Source organism: Conger conger, chromosome 17, assembly GCF_963514075.1.
Source record: "Conger conger chromosome 17, fConCon1.1, whole genome shotgun sequence".
NCBI lineage: Eukaryota > Metazoa > Chordata > Actinopteri > Anguilliformes > Congridae > Conger > Conger conger.
In genome coordinates, this window is record NC_083776.1 from 36,987,307 (window position 1) to 37,010,052 (window position 22,746).

The window sequence follows — 22,746 nt, forward strand, 5'->3', positions numbered from 1 at the left end:
AGTCGCCTCCATTCAATCCTGTTCCACCTCCACAAGTCTGAGTGAGTCAGAGTCAGTCTAACAGAGCGTCAGTCTAACAGAGCGTCCCAGACCATCTAACACAGAGACTCAGAGAGTCTAACACAGAGAGACTCAGAGAGTCTAACACAGAGACTCAGACAGTCTAACACAGAGACTCAGAGAGTCTAGCACAGAGAGTCTCAGAGAGACTAACACAGAGAGTCTCAGAGAATCTAATACACAGATAGTAACAGTCTCAGAGAGAGTGAGTCTCAGAGAGAGTGAGTCACAGAGAGAGTGAGTCACAGAGAGTGAGTTCCAGGAAGTCTAACAGAGTTTTCGAGAGAGAGAGCCTCAGATAGACAGAGTAAAGCAGGCACTAATGCAGGGAAACATACTTTAAAATAGAAAGAAACGGTTTCTAATGGCGATTGGACAAACTGTAGCCAATCCTGGTGAATACTGCACGTTTACCTGTGATTCCACATCTGCAGGCTGCACAAACAAGAACATAACTCCACACCAACACCACAGCACTACCAGTGCACACATATCAATGCTACTCTTTTAACGCAAATAAGGCAATATGGTCAAACAAGACCGAGCGAGCCGGGTTCAGCTGGACCCAAACGTAGCTAAGGGCGAATATGTGTGGCACAAATTATATGGGATGACTCATGCCTGTCAGCTCTGAAGTGGAACTGGACCCTCTCTCACTTTTTTGGTTGCAGACAACGTTATTTCTGACTGAGTGACCAGCGACTTACAGACTTCTACTCATAGCCGGCTATGTTTGTTTTCAATGTGGCGACATCGTAGATGTGTACGTAGATGTGTACTATACTGATTACACACCAATTCGGTATCTTCCGTTGGGTCCAAACAATACAATTTCAGCTGTCGCAATGCTTAGTCCTTAATTGAATGCACTTATCTTTATGAAGACAGAAAATAGACTGCATGTTTTGTAGTCTCATGTTACCTAGTGATTTGATCAAATCACAACCTACACCACGTAAGATCCTGATTGTTCAATCAGATGTAACGTTAAATATAAAATGCACATAATATTTATCGCTATAACAACAGCATTTTAGTTTTTTTGACAGGCAGAGGTAGGTAGGTACTTGCCTACTGCCTAGCTTAGGCGGTAGCCAACTATGCTCCCATGTTTAGCAGAAAAAGAGAAACCCAGGTAACATGGAAACCAAATGCGTGACCAATAAAAGATCACGTTTAGCTTATGTTCTATTAAATTATTTCTCAAATAAAAGCTAATACATGTGCTAGCGAGCCAGAGACAGCATGAGCAGTGGGGGGGGCAGTACTAGCTGGGGAGACACCATGGGCAGTATGGGGGGGGGCAGTATGGGGGCGGGGCAGTACTAGCTGGGGAGACACCATGGGCAGTATGGGGGGGGGCAGTATGGGGGCGGGGCGGTACTAGCTGGGGAGACACCATGGGCAGTATGGGGGGGGGGGGGCAGTACTAGCTGGGGAGACACCGTGGGCAGTATGGGGGGGGGCGGGGCAGTACTAGCTGGGGAGACACCATGGGCAGTATGGGGGGGGGCGGGGCAGTACTAGCTGGGGAGACACCATGGGCAGTATGGGGGGGGGGGGGGCAGTACTAGCTGGGGAGACACCGTGGGCAGTATGGGGGGGGGCAGTATGGGGGCGGGGCAGTACTAGCTGGGGAGACACCGTGGGCAGTATGGGGGGGGGCAGTATGGGGGCGGGGCAGTACTAGCTGGGGAGACACCATGGGCAGTATGGGGGGGGGGGGGCAGTACTAGCTGGGGAGACACCGTGGGCAGTATGGGGGGGGGCAGTATGGGGGCGGGGCAGTACTAGCTGGGGAGACACCATGGGCAGTATGGGGGGGGGCAGTATGGGGGCGGGGCAGTACTAGCTGGGGAGACACCATGGGCAGTATGGGGGGGGGGGGGCAGTACTAGCTGGGGAGACACCGTGGGCAGTATGGGGGGGGGCAGTATGGGGGCGGGGCAGTACTAGCTGGGGAGACACCGTGGGCAGTATGGGGGGGGGGGGGCAGTACTAGCTGGGGAGACACCGTGGGCAGTATGGGGGGGGCAGTATGGGGGCGGGGCAGTACTAGCTGGGGAGACACCGTGGGCAGTATGGGGGGGGCAGTATGGGGGCGGGGCAGTACTAGCTGGGGAGACACCGTGGGCAGTATGGGGGGGGGCAGTATGGGGGCGGGGCGGTACTAGCTGGGGAGACACCATGGGCAGTATGGGGGGGGGCAGTATGGGGGCGGGGGCGGTACTAGCTGGGGAGACACCATGGGCAGTATGGGGGGGGGGGGGGGGCAGTACTAGCTGGGGAGACACCATGGGCAGTATGGGGGGGGGGGGGGGGGGCAGTACTAGCTGGGGAGACACCATGGGCAGTATCGACGGGCTTTACCTCTGCTGCCTCAGGTGAGCATGGAAGCTTTCAGGAACATAGCGCTCATGTTATTCCATCATCTTACGTTCATATTATGGTTAACATGTATAATGTATAAGTATTCATCCAACTAATACCAGTTCCTTTTTCTGAGAAATAAAAGCTAACACACAAGAGTTCAGCTCCAGGAACACATGACACAAATATAATTATTTAATGGTTAAGTCCTGCATCAACAACTCTGATGTAAAATTAATTGTATTAATGACAGCTGTTTGGGGGTATGCATGGGAAAAAAATTCTGAACTCAGTAAATGGAAGTACACTACAATTCAAACGTTTGGAAACACAGATACATTTTTCATGCATTTGAAAGAAATTCACACTTTCATTCACCAAGGAAGCATTAAATCGATGGAAAAAACATTGATAATGTTAGAAATGACTATGGCTGTCTGAAATAATGGTTTTTAAAGATTGTTCTCCCCCTCTCGACCCTAGCTGGTGTGTGGCGAGCATTCTGGCGCAAAATGGCTGCCGTTGCATCACCCAGGTGGGGCTGCACAATGGTGGTGATTGAGGAAAGTTCCCCTTATCATAAAACCAGTTAGTGTGAGAAAAGAGCTATATAAATGTAACTATGTATCTATGTATCTATCTATCTATCTATCTATCTATCCATCTATGATTTCGCAAAACCCACAATTTCAGCAGCCTCCAGCCAACTCCAGTGTTACCTCATCCTTCATTAATCACGCTAATGTGCAAATTTGATACTAAGGTGTAGAGGAATTTGGGAAATTATGTTAACTGGGGGACGCCCATCTCAGTGGGTAAACAATAATGGTTGGTTTAACTGAGGAGGAAATGGAAAATTGCTGTGAATTGGCAGAGCTCCTATCTCCTTAGCGAAACAATAAGGGTTTAGGTTAACCAATAACGGTTTATTGCTCTCAGTGACTCCTTTCCAGTTTGGAAGAGTGCCCTCCCGAAGCTTCCCTCCCCAGCAGAGTAATATCGTGTCCTGCGTGTCTGTCCAGCTATAAAGATTGGCAAAACCTTAACAGTTTCAGAGAACGACCAATGCTTGTACTCTCCATGATCATGTAATAAAGCTTGACCAAGAATGAAGTCTGTGTAGGACTGAATTATTCTGAATTGAGTCATTCCTCAACATAAGGAAACCACTCCCATTTTATTAAGGGCAGCAGAAAACTATTGTGCTGTTTAATGAAGCGACAGTATCTCATAAACTAGCATCTCTGAAGCTCTGAAGTCCAAAAAAGAAAAGGCTTTCTTTCTCATCATTCAACTGCAGCACATTACATTATTACAGCACCCACCAAAACCTTTCATCAGCATGCGCACGATGCTGGCCGTATGCGCAAAGTTTCAAACAAACTGGCAAAAGAACACCAGGCCTGGACAGGAGATGACTGAGAGGGGATCATGGACGGATGAATGTCAAGTTTCGAGTTAAAAAAAGGACATATGTGAGACAGGGATCAATGGAAAGGACATTCCTGCTGCACGTTTCTCACAGATTCCAAACGGTTAAACAGTCGTGTACATCGGTCAGTAGAAATGGAGCTCCTCACATGGACCTGGTGGGTCGAGCCCAACACAAGGAGGCCCACTCCACACACACACTGCCCCTCTATGGATTCTTCTCTCTTTCTGTGAGCTCGTAGATAATGAAACGCATAACTAGTGTCCACAAAGATATAGATAAAAGAATTTGAGCTTCATACTTTTTTTGCCGGGTGCCATGATGAAAAAATGCACCGATGCAAGAAATGCAATTTTTAGAGGTCCGTAACTTTCTGAGGAAAAGCCCTAAATCTTTTTCACGCTTGCATCTAGAGGTAGTACTGTATGTAGAATTCAGATCATATTCTGAGGAATTTGTCCCTAAAAATGCACTTTCTTTCACTGGGGACCAGTTCTGGGGGGGTTACATCTCCAAAAGTAAAAATATTGTGTGCATTTGTATCTGTAAATGAGTCATCTGAGAGCACTTTCTGACTGTAAAGATAAACACGTTACTTATAACATTAGCTGAGATCTGACCCAAGGGAAATTCAATATGGCCATTTTTGCAACATTTGGACTAGCCTGGAAACCGATGTCAAGAAATGACACCTGACCCTCTACTTAAGATGTCGAAGTTAGTCAACTTTTCCAGAAAGATTTAACTTTGGTACTAAGTGCGTTTTGTTAACACAACACTTCCACAACCGCTAACTTACTAACATACATTTTTACATATCTGTAACACTCCCGTAATCTGACAAAGAAAGACTCATGCATTGCCACACATCTCGGATTTGGGTTGGCGAGCAGGCCCCATGAGCATCGGTGCCCCGTGAGCATCGGTGCCCCGTGAGCATCGGTGCCCCGTGAGCATCGGTGCCCCGTGAGCATCGGTGCCCCGTGAGCCCCATGAGCCCCATGAGCATCGGTGCCCCGTGAGCATCGGTGCCCCGTGAGCCCCATGAGCCCCATGAGCATCGGTGCCTCGTGAGCATCGGTGCCTCGTGAGCATCGGTGCCCCGTGAGCATCGGTGCCCCGTGAGCCCCATGAGCCCCATGAGCATCGGTGCCCCGTGAGCATCGGTGCCCCATGAGCATCGGTGCCCCATGAGCATCGGTGCCTCGCCGCGTGGAGCGCTCACCTCGTCAGACTCTGCTTTGCTGCTTTTCACCGGCTGTTCCGGGGCTTGCCTGTTTCGCGACTCCTCTGGAGCCCGGACCTGAGGAGAGACAGGAAACAGGATTACCCAGCAGCCCCCACAGGGCGTGGGAACGCGGGGGCGCACTGAGACAGAAGGTACCTTTTTCTCCGCCTTCTCTGCGTCTCTGCTCTTCTCCTCCGGCTCTCGGTGGCGCTCTCGGTCCTTCTCCCTCTCCCGGTCCTTCTCCCTCTCCCGGTCTTTGTCTCGGTCCCTGCGTTTCTCGCGCTCGCGGTCGCGGTCGCGCTGAGGGTCGCGCTCCTTGGCTTTCTCGCGGCTCTTGTCCTTCCCGCGGTCCCGCTCGCGGGCCTTGTCCCGCTCGCCCTCCCGCTGGCGGTCCTTCTCCGGCCGGCGGGCCTCCTCTCTCTGCTGCTCCTCCTTCTCCTCCCGGCCCCCACCCTGCTCCTTCCTCTCCTTCTTCTCCTGAAACCCACGTGCCACATAAAGGCCTGGAGCTAAACCAGCAACACAACCCACTCTTCCGGGAAAGAGATTTTCCCCACCAGGAGGGAGAGCGAGTCTTTGGCTGTTAACAAGCACTTTAGCATTGTGCATAGGGGGGGTGTCACGCTAATGCTAACCCCCCAGGCCTGCTCTATGAGGGACAGCAGATACATTGTGCAAGGGGGGAGTCACATTCACACTAATGCTAACCCCCCAGGCCTGCCCCACCTTACCTCCTTCTCCCGCACGTGCTCCTTCCCCTCGCGGTTCTCCTTGTCCTGGGATTTGGAGGTGGTGGGCTTCCCCTTGGGGTCGGGCCGGTCCCCCGTCAGCACCCGCTTCACCGCCTCCTCACTCGACAGCTGAGGAGCAACGGAGACCCGCCTGAGTGCTAATTACGCTAATTACAGCCTCGCGGAACGGAGTGGAGAGACACAAAGCAGTCCGCGTGCGTGCTCGCGTGATAGCGCTAATGAATTACAGCAGTTCAGTCTGAGGTATAATTACTGCAGTTACAGGGAGACACTCACAAGTAGTCCCTGGGTGCCGTTCTGGAGAAGCTCCATGTTCCCTCATTGGCTCATGGGTACAATTAACACCAGCGAATACATACATGACATCTCATTATGGAGTAATATGTACACATTATCTTTAGGTAACATCTCATCGATGCAGACGACAATAGGCTAAGGTCTCCAAACGCAGGCCTGTGGTAGGCTCTGGTCTCTAAACGCAGGCCTGTGATAGGCTCAGGTCTCCAGACGCAGGCCTGTGATAGGCTCAGGTCTCCAAATGCAGGCCTGTGATAGGCTCTAGTCTCTAAATGCAGGCCTGTGATAGGCCCTGGTCTCTAAACGCAGGCCTGTGATAGGCCTGTGGCAGGCTAAGCTGGTTGAAGGTTCACCTTGTTCAGGCAGCACTTGCCCAGGGCCTGCAGCAGCTCGTTGGTCTTCTCGGGCTCGTGTCCCGCCACGATCCTCGCCGGCCTCACCGCCAGCGCCTCCCCGCTCACCAGCATCACCACGTCGATGGCCTTCTGCAGGAACGCCATCTTAGCATCCTTCTCCTGCCCGGCCAGAGAGATGACATCAGCGTTCAGCACCAGACCCCTTTCTGAAAAACTTTCTGTAAAAGTTTATAACGTCTATAATGTTGAAGGGAAGGTTAAATTTTGATTTGTATAACCACTAAATTCTCAGGCCTCTCAAGAAAAAGGTATAGCAGTATGTCCCAAATGCCTGGTCATCATAAGGAGAAGATTCCTCATCAATCACCCGTTTGCAGCACATCATATCCGGCATCGGACGGTGAGTACACTATTTTCACCACTTCCTTAGGTATGCTGTGATCGACATGTTCATTAAAGGAGAATTCACAAGAGGATGAAAGAGTGGTGCATTCTGAATGCACAGGGCACGGAAAGAGCTGGCGTATCCAATAGAAACAGGTCCCGGCCAAAATCCCCCAGAGGAAGGTAGAGGGGAGCAGCTCCTGAGAACACAGTGTTTGCAGACAGTGCTCTGCTATTGGCTGGTTGTTGTTCACTTTGCTGCTTGCCATTCGCTGTGTGCGTAAAGACCTCGGGAGGCAAAAGTCCTTTGGCGGGAGAGAGGGGCATACTTGATTTAGTTTGTATTCTGTCGGATTTTGTGCCTATCTCTTAATTATCCATCTTACTGTACAGCACCTTGAAAGACACTTGACAAATATCTCCTTCTTAGATGAGCAACAGAGGCCATTTAAAGTGCACCAGAGGCAGTATGAGATCCAGCCTCTGGGGGACTGCAGCAGCCTCCTCTCCAGGCGTGGTAAGGCTGAAAATAGCCCGGCCCTTTCATGGGCCCTGCTCTGCTGCAGTGACTGACCGCCTGCGTCACTCCCACAGGTGTGAGGAGCGCATGGATTATGCATGAAGGCCCGGGACGGACACAACACCCTGCTCTCTGACAGCGGTATCGGGTGCGCTCTTTAGCGCGCCGAGATCCGCCTCCCCCCATCGGATAAAGACTCGCAGCTTAGATGACCCTCATCACTGCCACTGCTGCAGTTTTACAGGAGTGTTTCAGTCCCGTGATGCCCCAGGAGGGGGGTAATGGAGTTTTACAGGAGTGTTTCAGTCCCGTGATGCCCCAGGAGGGGGGTAATGGAGTTTTACAGGAGTGTTTCAGTCCCGTGATGCCCCAGGAGGGGGGTAATGGAGTTTTACAGGAGTGTTTCAGTCCCGTGATGCCCCAGGAGGGGGGTAATGGAGTTTTACAGGAGTGTTATAATCCCACAATACTCCATGAGGGGGGTAATGGAGTTTTAGAGGAGTGTTTTATTCGTAGGACTATGTTAAAACAATGAATCTGTGCCTTTAAAGGAATTCTGCTACATTAGCCCCACACTGCCTTGTTACTGTTCATGTAATCAACATCAGTTAGCTTCTTATGTATATTGAAGTTATTTTCAAGCAATAAATAGAAATACAAATCTCACTTCATCGGGTCTAACACAAAATAAGGAGAGCTGGGGGAGTCTGGGCTTATTTTGACTCAGTCCCGGTGGCATTATCCAGGTAAGAATCAGTTTTTTTGCACTCCTAGTAGCTAAGGGGTGAAGAGTAGATACTTTTACCCATCAATGACTGCAGTTAATGGAATGTGCTGAAACACCAGCAGTCTGGCATTCTTGCTGGTTTGGCATATGAACACTGCAGAGCACAGGATAGCATTTATATACAAATATTGCAGATAATTAATCTTACCTTCACATTTTCTGATTTCATCTCTGCCTCCAAGTAAAGTCCCTTCATGAAGCCTGTTGTCCGTATTACCTGCATAAACAGAATGGAGTGGACTTAAAGAGCGCCTAATTATTTAGACAAAGAATTAGTCTACTACACACCAGCCTACTCCAAGGTGCTATTAAAGGACCAATGCCAATAAAACATGGTTTCTTTCAGCTGAAATGGCATGAAAACATCTACAGCTAACACTAGTCTTCCTAAAGAAAACCATTTTGTTTTTTGTTTGTACAGCCTAAAATTCATACTACAATATTAAAAATATTTTAGCAATAACAATATTTAGGAAGATATGAAAATATGCAAAGGAAATTATGAATACAAAACGTTTTATTTACAAAAAAAAAAAAAAAAAAAAATTATGAAGGCAAAGGTTGTTACATTTTTATTTCAGGAACCCTTTAGGCAATAAGAGTTTCATAAAACAGCATAATCAACTTCAGTGTTTCCTTAACATGTCAGGTACAGCCCTGAGGCCTATGTTTTCCCCTTACATCCGTAAGTATTCCCCTAAGGTCTGTTATGCATCATAAAGCACTCCTTAGTGGCCCATGGCCCCAATGTCAAATCATTTGTCATTAAAAATTTTGTATTAACGATAATATTTATATATTTTTATAACCTAATCCTTGAAGTGTTTAAAGCTAGATTTTTTGTGATGTTTTTAATTGGTTATATCTTGCCATTTCTATCAATTAAATTAAACTTTATTGATATAGGCAGAGTTTCCGCTTCATGACAATAGCGGTGGTGGCCCACTGCTACAGGATTCTCACTGTGGCTGTAAGCGAGTAATTAAGGATGTAACTTCAACATATTTGAAGTAGATGGTTGAGTGAAATTTCTGACATTGGTTTTAGGGCAGGTTTCAAAGTGCCAAAAATGGCCATATTATATTTCCCATGGGTCAGATCTCAGCTAATGTTATTTGCAACGTGTTTATCTTTGCAGTCAGAAAGTGCTCTCAGATGACTCATTTACAAATAAAATGACACTTAAAAAGTCATTCCATGTGAAAAAAGCCAATTTTAGAAAAACCTCCAATTTTCTTGTAATTCTCCATTTTATGAATTATGAAAGGCTGCAGTCTTTTCTGTGAATTCTACTTAGGTTCAGAGTTATGGCTCTTTACAAAACTTAAATAATATCAAAAAATACACTGACAAATTAGCATTTCATTTTAGAGCATTTCCAGCAGCCTGTAAATTTTCTCATAAAGGTATCATCACCCAAATTGGTGGGGGTGTAATCTCCACCAGATTCAGGAAATGTCTTAATTTCTGTTGGCTCTAAACCTGAAAAGATCAAAAATGGTGAAAGGTGCAGTTTTTTTCACATATTTATAGTGGGTTTGAGTGTCTTGAACAATTGTATACATGATGATGTACAAACAACAGAATTTATAGATTTGCAAAAGGTACATATGTGAAACAAACCTTCACAGAAGTTGGCACCAGCCACAAACGGACACAACTTGAGCTGCCTGGATGGCCATGTGGGATCAGTAGCAGCAAGTTGCCAGTTATATATTTTAAAAAGCTGTAGTAGGGCTGTCTCTAGGTGTAAAGTTCATTTTGCTGCTAAAATGGCATAACATAATTAATAATTAATAATTAAAATTCAAGAAAAAAACTTTGCAATTTGTGTGTGCCTGTTTAGAGTTAAATCTGAGAACACAAGGTGGGTGGCGATTGGTTCACTTGGTGTGGAATGACTCAAAAATATCTCCTAAATGAAAGCAGATACATATTTTCTGTGGCTAAATATGATATATACATACAAATTTACAAAGATGTATGGCTTTTCTTTACAAAGTTATGGACCTCTAAAAATCACATCATTGTGACACTTGGCCAACTTGAAATGGCTAACAAAATGAACTGAAGTAGGAAGCTCAAATTCAGTCTACCAACACAAAGAAAAAAAGAAAAAAGAGGTGATGTGTTGCAACCTCCTGGCCTGAAAGAGCAGACACCCCCCTCTCTCCCAAAAGTCCAGAATCTCCCGGAATTCAGCTCCTGCTCCCTGATAAACACAAGCGGCGAGAATTCTCCCGCAAAGCAGCAACGCGCACCACAGGCAAAGAGAGGTTTAGAAATGCACATTATCCTGTCGCCAACTGACAGACAATCATAAATTAAGGAACTGAAAAGACACATGAGGACAGAGGCATAAGAGGCTTTATGCAGCACTCCCAAAGACCTGCTCCCAAAGACCTCCCCGAGGGAAAGACCTGCTCCCAAAGACCTCCCCGAGGGAAAGACCTGCTCCCAAAGACCTCCCCGAGGGAAAGAGCTGCTCCCAAAGACCTGCTCCCAAAGACCTGCTCCCAAAGACCTCCCCGAGGGAAAGACCTGCTCCCAAAGACCTGCTCCCAAAGACCTCCCCGAGGGAAAGACCTGCTCCCAAAGACCTCCCCGAGGGAAAGAGCTGCTCCCAAAGACCTGCTCCCAAAGACCTGCTCCCAAAGACCTGCTCCCAAAGACCTCCCCGAGGGAAAGACCTGCTCCCAAAGACCTCCCCGAGGGAAAGAGCTACTCCCAAAGACCTGCTCCCAAAGACCTGCTCCCAAAGACCTCCCCGAGGGAAAGACCTGCTCCCAAAGACCTGCTCCCAAAGACCTCCCCGAGGGAAAGAGCTGCTCCCAAAGACCTGCTCCCAAAGACCTGCTCCCAAAGACCTCCCCGAGGGAAAGACCTGCTCCCAAAGACCTGCTCCCAAAGACCTCCCCGAGGGAAAGACCTGCTCCCAAAGACCTCCCCGAGGGAAAGAGCTGCTCCCAAAGACCTGCTCCCAAAGACCTGCTCCCAAAGACCTCCCCGAGGGAAAGACCTGCTCCCAAAGACCTGCTCCCAAAGACCTCCCCGAGGGAAAGACCTGCTCCCAAAGACCTCCCCGAGGGAAAGACCTGCTCCCAAAGACCTGCTCCCAAAGACCTCCCCGAGGGAAAGACCTGCTCCCAAAGACCTGCTCCCAAAGACCTCCCCGAGGGAAAGACCTGCTCCCAAAGACCTGCTCCCAAAGACCTCCCCGAGGGAAAGACCTGCTCCCAAAGATCTGCTCCCCGTTGCATAAAACACCTTAAGTGTAATTTCCCCTTAAGGTTTCCCTTAAGTTCCCCTTAAATTTAAGAGAGTTGCACAATAAACCCTGAAGTGTCTCTTAAGACTACACACAAGTGAAATGTCAGAAAACCTCAAAAACACCCTTAAGTATTGAATTTTGCCTTCAGTAATCCAAAGTGTTGCACATAAAACACCTTAACGACAATTTCCCTCAGTAAAATTTAGCCTCGGTAAACAAGTTTTTTTTAGCCATTGGAGGAAGAAAATGTCCCTCAGCAAATTTTTCATGATAGAGAAAATGCTCTAGACTACATGACAGATGAAAAGTTCACTCTTGAACATAGATTTGCACCTCAATCTATTTACGAGATCGCAGCAAACAACCTGAAAGGCGAACTCGACCACCCAATATACCGTGTATATTACAACTTTTAATTGCACTGCGGTTTTTTACTAAAATTTTCAAAGCAGTGCTAGGTCTACAGAGAAGAGAGTGATTATACTAGGCAAATTCATTTATTTCATATTTTATAGTTAGCTACTTCTTAAATGACTCTCACTCTGCTACTCCATCGGCTCAGGTGGTCCACTCTCTAAACCGCCAGGTATACCAGCCGGGACCGATGAGTGCTTCCCCAAAAATGTATTTTCGTGGACTTAACAAAAATTTATTTTAATGTTACTTGATCGAATATGGCTTGCTATAGTTATCTATGGGTAGCTAACTAGCTGGCTGTTAGGCTACTTTAGTTCTCACTGGTTTTGCTGGATTCCCTCATAAAGCTAATTGTTCAATTCTTTTTTCGCAGATACGCATATTCTCATATTTTCTAACGACCTTGTCTTCACAGCTATATTTCTAGCGTTAATCTAATCTGTTATTTCCTCCCACACCTTCTGTTTTTGGTCGCTGTCACAGTCGGATTGAGTTCGCTTTTTAAAATGGTTTTATTTTCACGTATTCCTCCAACAGTATACACTTCCCCTCATCCGTCCAATTTGGTTTCCTTTTTTGTTTTCCGTATTTAAATATAGCTAGGTTACCGTAGGCTAGTGGTTAAAACCTTATTTTATTGTATAGCCTACAGTCAATGATCGTAACTGATGAGATAAGTGCTTTACTGCAATGGTTTGGATGCGTTAACAGTTTCCCTTACCTAAGGAAAACGTCTAAGGGTTTAAATCCAACACCCTCAGCTAATTCCCTCAGGGAAAATCAGCCCTTAAGTGTGAGGGTTAAGGGAAACACTTAAGGTGTTTTATGCAACCGGGCGCTGCTCCCAGAGGGACAGACCTGCTCCCAGAGGGACAGACCTGCTCCCTGAGGGAAAGACCTGCTCCCAGAGGGACAGACCTGCTCCCAGAGGGACAGACCTGCTCCCAGCAGGACAGACCTGCTCCCTGAGGTACAGACCTGCTCCCTGAGGGAAAGACCTGCTCCCAGAGGGACAGACCTGCTCCCTGAGGGAAAGACCTGCTCCCTGAGGGAAAGACCTGCTCCCAGAGGGAAAGACCTGCTCCCAGAGGGACAGACCTGCTCCCTGAGGGACAGACCTGCTCCCAGAGGGACAGACCTGCTCCCTGAGGGAAAGACCTGCTCCCTGAGGGAAAGACCTGCTCCCAGAGGGACAGACCTGCTCCCAGAGGGACAGACCTGCTCCCTGAGGGAAAGACCTGCTCCCTGAGGGAAAGACCTGCTCCCAGAGGGAAAGACCTGCTCCCAGAGGGACAGACCTGCTCCCTGAGGGAAAGACCTGCCATTTGTAACTAAATTTGCTTTATGCAACTGGGCACAGAATTACCAATCTTGTAATTTGCCATGTCAAATGGAACGTCATTGCAAATCTATTGTTATTTGCAATGTCAAAGTTGCATAACAGTTGTATACCGGTACAACTGTGAATTGTACATCGCCCACCCCTACACCCCCCCCTACACCCCCCACCCCGATATGCAGTTACATTTCTGAATGAAACAAAGGAGAGCAGTTTCCACAGGAGTGGGTTTTTAACAGCAAGACCATAAACAACCAGTGCAACCCTGTCAGGCATGCCAACACATGACCTAATCAAATATGCATGGCTCTACACTGAAACACGAGACACTGCTGAGTGATGCAGCACTTAGCTGCAATTCCAAACACACACTGCACACAGAACGGCCACCTTTACTAAACACACCTTAAACCTTGTCTCACCCCAAACCTCGACTACACACACCTTACACACCACCCCAAAACTCTACAACACACACCTTACACCCTGCCCCACCCAAACCTCTATGAAACACTTTACACCCCACCCCAAACCTCTACAACACACACCTTACACCCTGCCCCACCCAAACCTCTATGAAACACACCTTACACCCCACCCCAAACCTCTACTACACACACCCTACACCCCACCCCAAACCTCTACAACACACACCTTACACCCTGCCCCACCCAAACCTCTACTACACACACCTTACACACCACCCCAAACCTCTACTACACACACCTTACACACCACCCCAAACCTCTACTACACACACCTTACACACCACCCCAAACCTCTACTACACACACCTTACACCCCACCCCAAACCTCTACTACACACACCTTACACTCTGTCCCACCCAAACCTCTACTACACACACCTTACACACCACCCCAAACCTCTACTACACACACCTTACACCCGGCCCCACCCAAACCTCTACTACAAACACCTTACACTCTGCCCCACCCAAAGCCTCTACTACACACACCTTACACTCCACCCAAAACCTCTACTACACACACCTTACACACCACCCCAAACCTCTACTACACACACCTTACACACCACCCCAAACCTCTACTACACACACCTTACACCCCACCCCAAACCTCTACTACACACACCTTACACTCTGTCCCACCCAAACCTCTACTACACACACCTTACACATCACCCCAAACCTCTACTACACACACCTTACACCCCACCCCAAACCTCTACTACAAACACCTTACACTCTGCCCCACCCAAACCTCTACTACACACACCTTACACACCACCCCAAACCTCTACTACACACACCTTACACCCTGCCCCACCCAAAGCCTCTACTACACACACCTTACACTCCACCCAAAACCTCTACTACACACACCTTACACACCACCCCAAACCTCTACTACACACACCTTACACCCCACCCCAAACCTCTACTACACACACCTTACACTCTGCCCCACCCAAACCTCTACTACACACACCTTACACACCACCCCAAACCTCTACTACACACACCTTACACCCCACCCCAAACCTCTACTACAAACACCTTACACCCCACCCAAACCTCTACTACACACACCTTACACCCCACCCCAAACCTCTACTACACACACCTTACACCCTGCCCCACCCAAACCTCTACTACAAACACCTTACACCCCACCCCAAACCTCTACTACACACACCTTACACCCCACCCAAACCTCTACTACAAACACCTTACACCCCACCCAAACCTCTACTACACACACCTTACACCCCACCCCAAACCTCTACTACAAACACCTTACACCCCACCCCAAACCTCTACTACACACACCTTACACCCTGCCCCACCCAAACCTCTACTACACACACCTTACACCCCACCCCAAACCTCAACTACACACACCTTACACCCTGCCCCACCCAAACCTCTACTACACACACCTTACACCCTGCCCCACCCAAACCTCTACTACACACACCTTACACCCTGCGCCACCCAAACCTCTACTACACACACCTTACACCCCACCCCAAACCTCTACTACACACACCTTACACCCTGCCCCACCCCAAACCTCTACTACACACACCTTACACCCTGCCCCACCCAAACCTCTACTACACACACCTTACACCCCACCCCAAACCTCTACTACAAACACCTTACACCCCACCCCAAACCTCTACTACACACACCTTACACCCCACCCCAAACCTCTACTACACACACCTTACACCCCACCCCAAACCTCTACTACACACACCTTACACCCTGCCCCACCCAAACCTCTACTACACACACCTTACACCCCACCCCAAACCTCTACTACAAACACCTTACATCCCACCCCAAACCTCTACTACAAACACCTTACACACCACCCAAACCTCTACTACACACACCTTACACCCCACCCCAAACCTCTACTACACACACCTTACACCCCACCCCAAACCTCTACTACACACACCTTACACCCCACCCCAAACCTCTACTACACACACCTTACACCCCACCCAAACCTCTACTACACACACCTTACACCCTGCCCCACCCAAACCTCTACTACACACACCTTACACCCCACCCCAGACCTCTACTACACACACCTTACACCCCACCCAAAACCTCTACTACACACACCTTACACCCTGCCCCACCCAAACCTCTACTACACACACCTTACACACCACCCCAAACCTCTACTACACACACCTTACACACCACCCCAAACCTCTACTACACACACCTTACACACCACCCCAAACCTCTACTACACACACCTTACACCCCACCCAAACCTCTACTACACGGCCTGTAGTGTAGTGGTTAAGGTAAATGACTGGGACCCGCAAGGTCAGTGGTTCGATCCCCGGTGTAGCCACAATAAGATCCGCACAGCCGTTGGGCCCTTGAGCAAGGCCTTCAGCAAATCCTCCCCTGCATTGCTCCAGGGGAGGATTGTCACCTGCCTAGTCTAATCAACTGTACATTGCTCTGGATAAGAGCGTCTGCCAAATTCCATTAATGTAATACATACACCTTGCACCCTGACCCACCCAAACCTCTATTCCACACACCTTACACCCCACCCCAAACCTTTACTACACACACCTCAAACCCTTCCCCACCCAAACCTACCACACAAAACTACCGACCCCTTAACATTTCTAGAGCGACAATTTATTTACCCAGCTATCTAATATACTGTAACGTTACCTCTGCTAATCAAGCAACTTAAATAAGTTATGCATGTTAGTGGGCGCAATCGTGTTACGCGATGATATAAACATTATTGATAGATTACCTCCGAAATTAATATTAGCATGTCAAACTTTCGTCTTTTTGCCGTTTTGGCTTTTTATTAATTTAGCTGATTTCCATATTCACACAGCTGCGCAAATGATCTCGTGTAGGTAAGTGTGTCGTCTTAACGGCTAACGACAATAACGTTAACTGATCTAGCTAGCTACGTAATAATTTTTATTTATTTATTTTTTTGTATTTGACAAACCGTAATAACGTAACGTTAGTATTATCTTTGCATAAGCTAGTAAGCGGTAACTGCTTCACTCCTTCCATGAATGACAAACGTTATCTAACTTGGTATCGTTTAGATTACCAGTAGATACCTTACAGACGGGAGCGCCTAGCAACAAACAGACGCTTCTGCTCGCTGAACATTCAACAACCAGCTACTAGCTACCTAGCTGTACTAGTGACAATGTAGCTAGCTAGTTAGTTAAAATGCTGATTTAAAGTTAGTTCAACCTATACGGTTAGTTAGCTAGGAACGACAAAGCCAAATGAAGCGAAATGTGTCGTTAGATAAATTACCCAACATTAAAATTAAACTATCCAGTAACTTAACGTTAAGGTAGCTAACGCTAATCTAGCTAGCAACTAGCTCGGCATATTAGCCATCTAACAAGCTATATAACCCCCAACATATTCGGGACAAACTTACACCAGTTTTAGCCATTATGTCCCAACTTGTTAAAGATAGTTAGTGTTAGCTTGCAACCATTCTCATTATGTCTACCGTTAGTCAGGCAAGCTTTGAATATTTCAAACGATAGTTAGCTAGCCAGATACCGTTAGCCGTTTTTCTCACCTCACTGAATATGTCGTGCAGGTATCGGAACGGCGGCTTACTGAGTAATTTCTCAGTAAGAGGAGGCTTCTTTATCACTTTGCCCAAAGTTTCTTGTGTCTTTTTGGCCACTGACGCGTTCATGGCATCTGTTATACGGGTGAATTACTTGCTAAAAATATTCCTTGTGTAATTCTGAAAAAATAGACCAACTAGTCTAAATGTTGCAATCACTGATCCTTCAGTTTCAAAATCCCACAATGCATCATTCTTCGATACTGCGCATGCGCATAGTTGTCAAGCTTGGCTGCTCCCCATAGCAACGGCTAACAACCACAAGCAAAGACTGCATGAACCCTCATAACACCTTTTTTTTTATATGCGTGATGTTATATTTAACCAAACCTTGTAAATCATGATGTAAATACATTCTTAACATGAACTGTATTAATTAGTTCTATTTTTTAATTTTGATTTAAAAATAAAAGTCCAAAAATAATCATGAATAAAATGACCTTGTATGTTACCTGGTTATGCCTGAAACATATTATTGCCCCATACATACGGTCAAAGTTTGGCTGATCTCAGAATGAAGGTACTAGCTAGTAGTATCCAGAGGATTAACAAGAACAAGCAGGGTCTTCTCCCTTTAGACTAGTCCTTCTCTGATCAGAGATAACCTTACTACTGTTAAATCCTTCAAAAGCAGACTCACTATCATATACAGGTGCATCTATATATATAAATAGAATATTGTGATAAATTTAATTCAAAAAGTGAAACTTTAATATATTCTAGATTCATTACACATAAAGTGAAATATTTCAAGCCTTTTTTTGTTTTCATCCTGATGATTATGGCTTACAGCTCATCTCAAAATATTAGAATATTATATAAGACAAATCAAAAAAGATTTATAATACAGAAATGTAAACCTTCTGAAAAGTATGTTCATTTATGCACTTAATACTTTGTTGTGCAATCATGGGGAAGACTGCTGACTTTACAGTTGTCCAGAAGACACTCATTGACACCCTCCACAAGGAGGGTAAGCCACAGAAGATCATTGCTGAAAGGGCTGGCTGTTCTCAGAATGTTGTGTCAAAGAATATTCATGGAAAGTGGACTGGAAGGGAAAAGTGTGGTAGTAAAAGGTGCACAAGCAACAGGGATGACAGCAGCCTTGAGAGGATTGTCAAGCAAAGCCGATTCAAGAACTTGGGGGAGCTTCACAAGAGTGGACTGAGGCTGGAGTCAGTGCATCGAGAGCCACCACGCACAGATGTGTCCAGGAAATGGGCTACAGGTGTTGCATTCCAAGTTGCTTGAAGTCCAGTGTGAAGTTTCCACAGTTAGTGATGATTTGGGGTGCCATGTCATCTGCTGGTGTTGGTCCACTGTGTTTAATCAAGTCCAGAGTCAACACAGCCATCTGCCAGGAGATTTTAGAGCACTTCATGCTTCTGTCTGCTGACAAATGGTAAATGGTTGGCATTTATATAGCGCCTTTATCCAAAGCGCTGTACAATTTATGCTTCTCATTCACCCATTCATACACACACTCACACACGAACAGTCATTGGCTGCCATGCAAGGTACCGACCAGCTCGTCAGTAGAGACTAAATGATTTATTTATTTTAATTTGTGTAGGCTATTCTTTAACCAGATTTTATTTTCTTATTGTCGGTGTGTTTTATTTTATTTTATTTCGTTTCGTTTTTTATCTAAATTCACTGCCTATTTTGATGTTTTTAAATTGATTCTCATTAGAATTTTTGTAAAGCAGTGATTGACTTAGGACAGGCTATTTTGAAGTTCCTGAAAAGGTTAGCAACAACAAATCTAGTTAATATCAGAAACATTAGCTAACTCATCTGTGTAATTTCACGGATGGTAGGCCTATGGCTGAAGAGTTCAAGTAGCTTCTTAGCTGTAACGTTATCTAATAAAGCTTAAACAGCCAATTGTAAAAAGCTTATGTAGTTTGTTTATTGTAGAAAAGCTTGAAACGTTATTTGCTTGGTTATAATAGAATTATCCCATAATTTGTAGGCAGGCAGTTTTCTCAAGGTATGTGAACAGTGCTCCTCCTGAATGCAGGATTGTCAGGATCACGATGATGCAATGGGAGTGTAGAACTGGAAACCATTTTGTGTTTGTGATTCAGTTGGTCATCATCATGCTTCATACTTCATTATCATACTTTAAAAAAAGTAAGTTGTTAGTGTGTCTGTGGCAGTAGGTTGTTAGTGTGTCTGTGGCAGTAGGTTGTTAGTGTGTCTGTGGCTATAGGTTGTTAATGTGTCTGTGGCAGTAGGTTGTTAGTGTGTCTGTGGCAGTAGGTTGTTAGTGTGTCTGTGGCAGTAGGTTGTTAGTGTGTCTGTGGCAGTAGGTTGTTAGTGTGTCCGTGGCAGTAGGTTGTTAATGTGTCCATGGCAGTAGGTTGTTAGTGTGTCTGTGGTAGTAGGTTGTTAGTGTGTCTGTGGCAGTAGGTTGTTAGTGTGTCTGTGGCAGTAGGTTGTTAGTGTGTCCGTGGCAGTAGGTTGTTAATGTGTCCGTGGCAGTAGGTTGTTAGTGTGTCTGTGGCAGTAGGTTGTTAGTGTGTCTGTGGCAGTAGGTTGTTAGTGTGTCTGTGGCAGTAGGTTGTTAGTGTGTCTGTGGCAGTAGGTTGTTAATGTGCCTGTGGCAGTAGGTTGTTAGTGTGTCTGTGGCAGTAGGTTGTTAGTGTGTCTGTGGCAGTAGGTTGTTAGTGTGTCTGTGGCAGTAGGTTGTTAGTGTGTCTGTGGCAGTAGGTTGTTAGTGTGTCTGTGGCAGTAGGTTGTTAGTGTGTCTGTGGCAGTAGGTTGTTAGTGTGTCCATGGCAGTAGGTTGTTAATGTGTCTGTGGCAGTAGGTTGTTAGTGTGTCTGTGGCAGTAGGTTGTTAGTGTGTCTGTGGCAGTAGGTTGTTAGTGTGTCTGTGGCAGTAGGTTGTTAATGTGTCTGTGGCAGTAGGTTGTTAGTGTGTCTGTGGCAGTAGGTTGTTAGTGTGTCATGATTCATTTTGTTCCAGTGGGCCTGTAGAACACAGACCTGCGGGCGACCTGTGGGTGCATGACAGTGTGTAAAGGGCTCAGTAGAGTTAAAGTCACAGTTTGTCATGATTTACATTTACATTTTAGCCATTTGGCAGACACTTTTAATCCAAAGCGAGTTACACGTGCATGGGTTCTTCCATAAGCATCATATCCATAGCTGGTACAATACACATGAAGGGCTGTTCTAAACAAAAATACAGTCATCGTAAGTGACTTTTTTTTTGGGGGGGGGGCAGACAAGATGGATATCGGAAAGGGGGAGGGGGGGTCAAGAGGGAAATCAGGAGGCAGGACTAAGGTACAGTTTTAAAAGGTGTGTCTTTAGTCTGCATCGAAATAGGGGGAGGGATTCTGCTGTCCTGACAGTGGTAGGCAAGTCACCACTGAGGAACCAGAACGGAAAACAGGCGTGAACCTGCAACTCGACCGCCAGGTGCTCGTAGTGAGGGAACCATAAGGTGACCAGAGCTGGCAGACCGGAGTGGTCTTGCTGGGGAGTAGGGAGTGATTAAGGATTGTATCATGATGATCATGCTCAGTCTCTTAAGTCGTTCCTCTGATCTTCATACATTTGTGACAAAGAACTAGTTATATGCAAGAGTCGAGGCCTAGTTATATACAAAATCGGCATTAAATCATGCGAGATTGTCCATGTGCATTACAGTTTACATTTTAATCATTTAGTAGACACTTTTAATGCAAAGCGATTTACAAGTGCATATGTTCCCCCACAAGTTAAAAACATCAAATCCATAAATAGCAATATACACATGTAGAGCTATTATAACCAAAAACAATAATCATTGTAAGTGCAAGTTTTTTTTATGTGCAGAAGCGTATTCTGTTCCTCAGTGGGTAAGAAGGTTCATTATTAAACACTACTAATACAAATAAACTAATAAGAGAAGTTGGTTCCTTTATGCACCAAATCTTATTAGTCTTGATATATGCATGGAATTCTTAATTCAAGTGCAGTCTCTCTGTAGGTAATTCAACAGTGCAGAACGCAATAATACATTTTAATAAAACATACTGAGACAATTTATTCAATATTAGTTATTTTCCTCACAACATCCTGAATAATATATTACAATTACATTTTCTGTGAATAACATCTACAGCAGGAAAACAACCCAGGCTCAGAAGTGCTGGAGGGTGAACTGGCATTGCTATGATCAAAGGGGGACCATTGGTTTAAATTTCAATATATGTCCACTAGAGGGAGTGAGCTGTGCAATATTTTGCTGGAACATTTGAAAATTGAATATGTATCCACTCAAAACCCAGTAAAATATAAAACAAGTCTACTAAAACAGGTGATAAGTTTCATATTTAACATCATTTTGTCACCAAACTCCAACACTTGGTGTTACACTGATAGCCTAAGACGATAGATAGATAGATAGATAGATATGGTAGTCTGAGGGTGCGTGCGTGCTAGCCTGATGCTATGGTAGTCTGAGGGTCCTCCACTTCCTTCTAAAAAGGCCCATAGAGAGACAACAGAGACCATCACTTCTCTCTTGGCTCTGCTCCTAGAGCCAGCGATAGACTGTTTATTTATGCATTCATTTTGACTCCATACTTCTCCTCCTCATCGAACACTTCCTCATGAGAGACAAATGTGTTTCTTCCACCTGACAATTTTACATAAATGGTTGGGTGCTTATCCCCTGATAAGCATAGTGTTATATGGATCAACATTGTGCAGAAAGAAGAATTACAGGTATGCAGTTGCAGTAAGTTGCTATTTAATATGAATTTTAAATCTAAACTATGCAGAGTTTGGACTTGGAGTGGAAAGATTGACGAGTGGGTGATAGAAAGTTTGCACTAGAGCACTATGGGATGGTGGGGCGATGAATGATTCAGTGAAGTAAGGTGTCAAATGCTCTTGGGATTCTCTGCTTCTTTCCAGTAGAGGCAAACACATGAAGAGCTTGTGAGCAGAGCTGTCACCTCAATCCTTATCATCCCAGGCCCACTGCCATCTTGACAGGCCCTAACACACCGGCCCCCAGGAACCTTCCTGACAGACTTCAGCTCCAAAATAAACAATAAGACATATCAATACATCTTAACCCGAAGAATGTTTCATGGACATTTTATCATTTCTCATCCGTGACATAGGCAGGCCTTCAATCTTGATTTAAAATGCCCACTGAGTGTCCTGAATTATGCATTATAATAATGTACTATTCACAATTCATTATTCAGGTTTTGAAAAATGTATAATGGCCATAAACCAAAAAGAACCAATGTGGAGCAGACACGCAAGAAATACAAAATCAAATAAAAATGAACATTAAATGACATAAATCTGAGTCAGGAGGGAGAGGAGAAAAGCCCAGAACAGTCAGGGGGGAGGACCCTAAGGTGAGGA

The 22,746-nt window shown here is 46.0% G+C and overlaps 1 protein-coding gene across 1 annotated transcript in view; it reads right to left on the reverse strand.

The window, feature by feature from the left end:
* traf3ip1 (TNF receptor-associated factor 3 interacting protein 1) overlaps nt 1-17,538 on the reverse strand; it is a 31,897-nt gene extending 14,359 nt beyond the window's left edge. Inside the window, exons 1-6 of the mRNA XM_061225764.1 lie at nt 17,309-17,538; nt 8,335-8,403; nt 6,493-6,654; nt 5,822-5,950; nt 5,247-5,567; nt 5,050-5,165 (exon numbers count right to left, since the gene is read on the reverse strand). Coding sequence (XP_061081748.1) covers nt 5,050-5,165; nt 5,247-5,567; nt 5,822-5,950; nt 6,493-6,654; nt 8,335-8,403; nt 17,309-17,431 — 920 coding nt within the window. The 5' untranslated portion in view covers nt 17,432-17,538. The remainder of the gene's footprint in view (nt 1-5,049; nt 5,166-5,246; nt 5,568-5,821; nt 5,951-6,492; nt 6,655-8,334; nt 8,404-17,308) is intronic.
* Between the last annotated feature and the right edge of the window lie 5,208 nt (nt 17,539-22,746).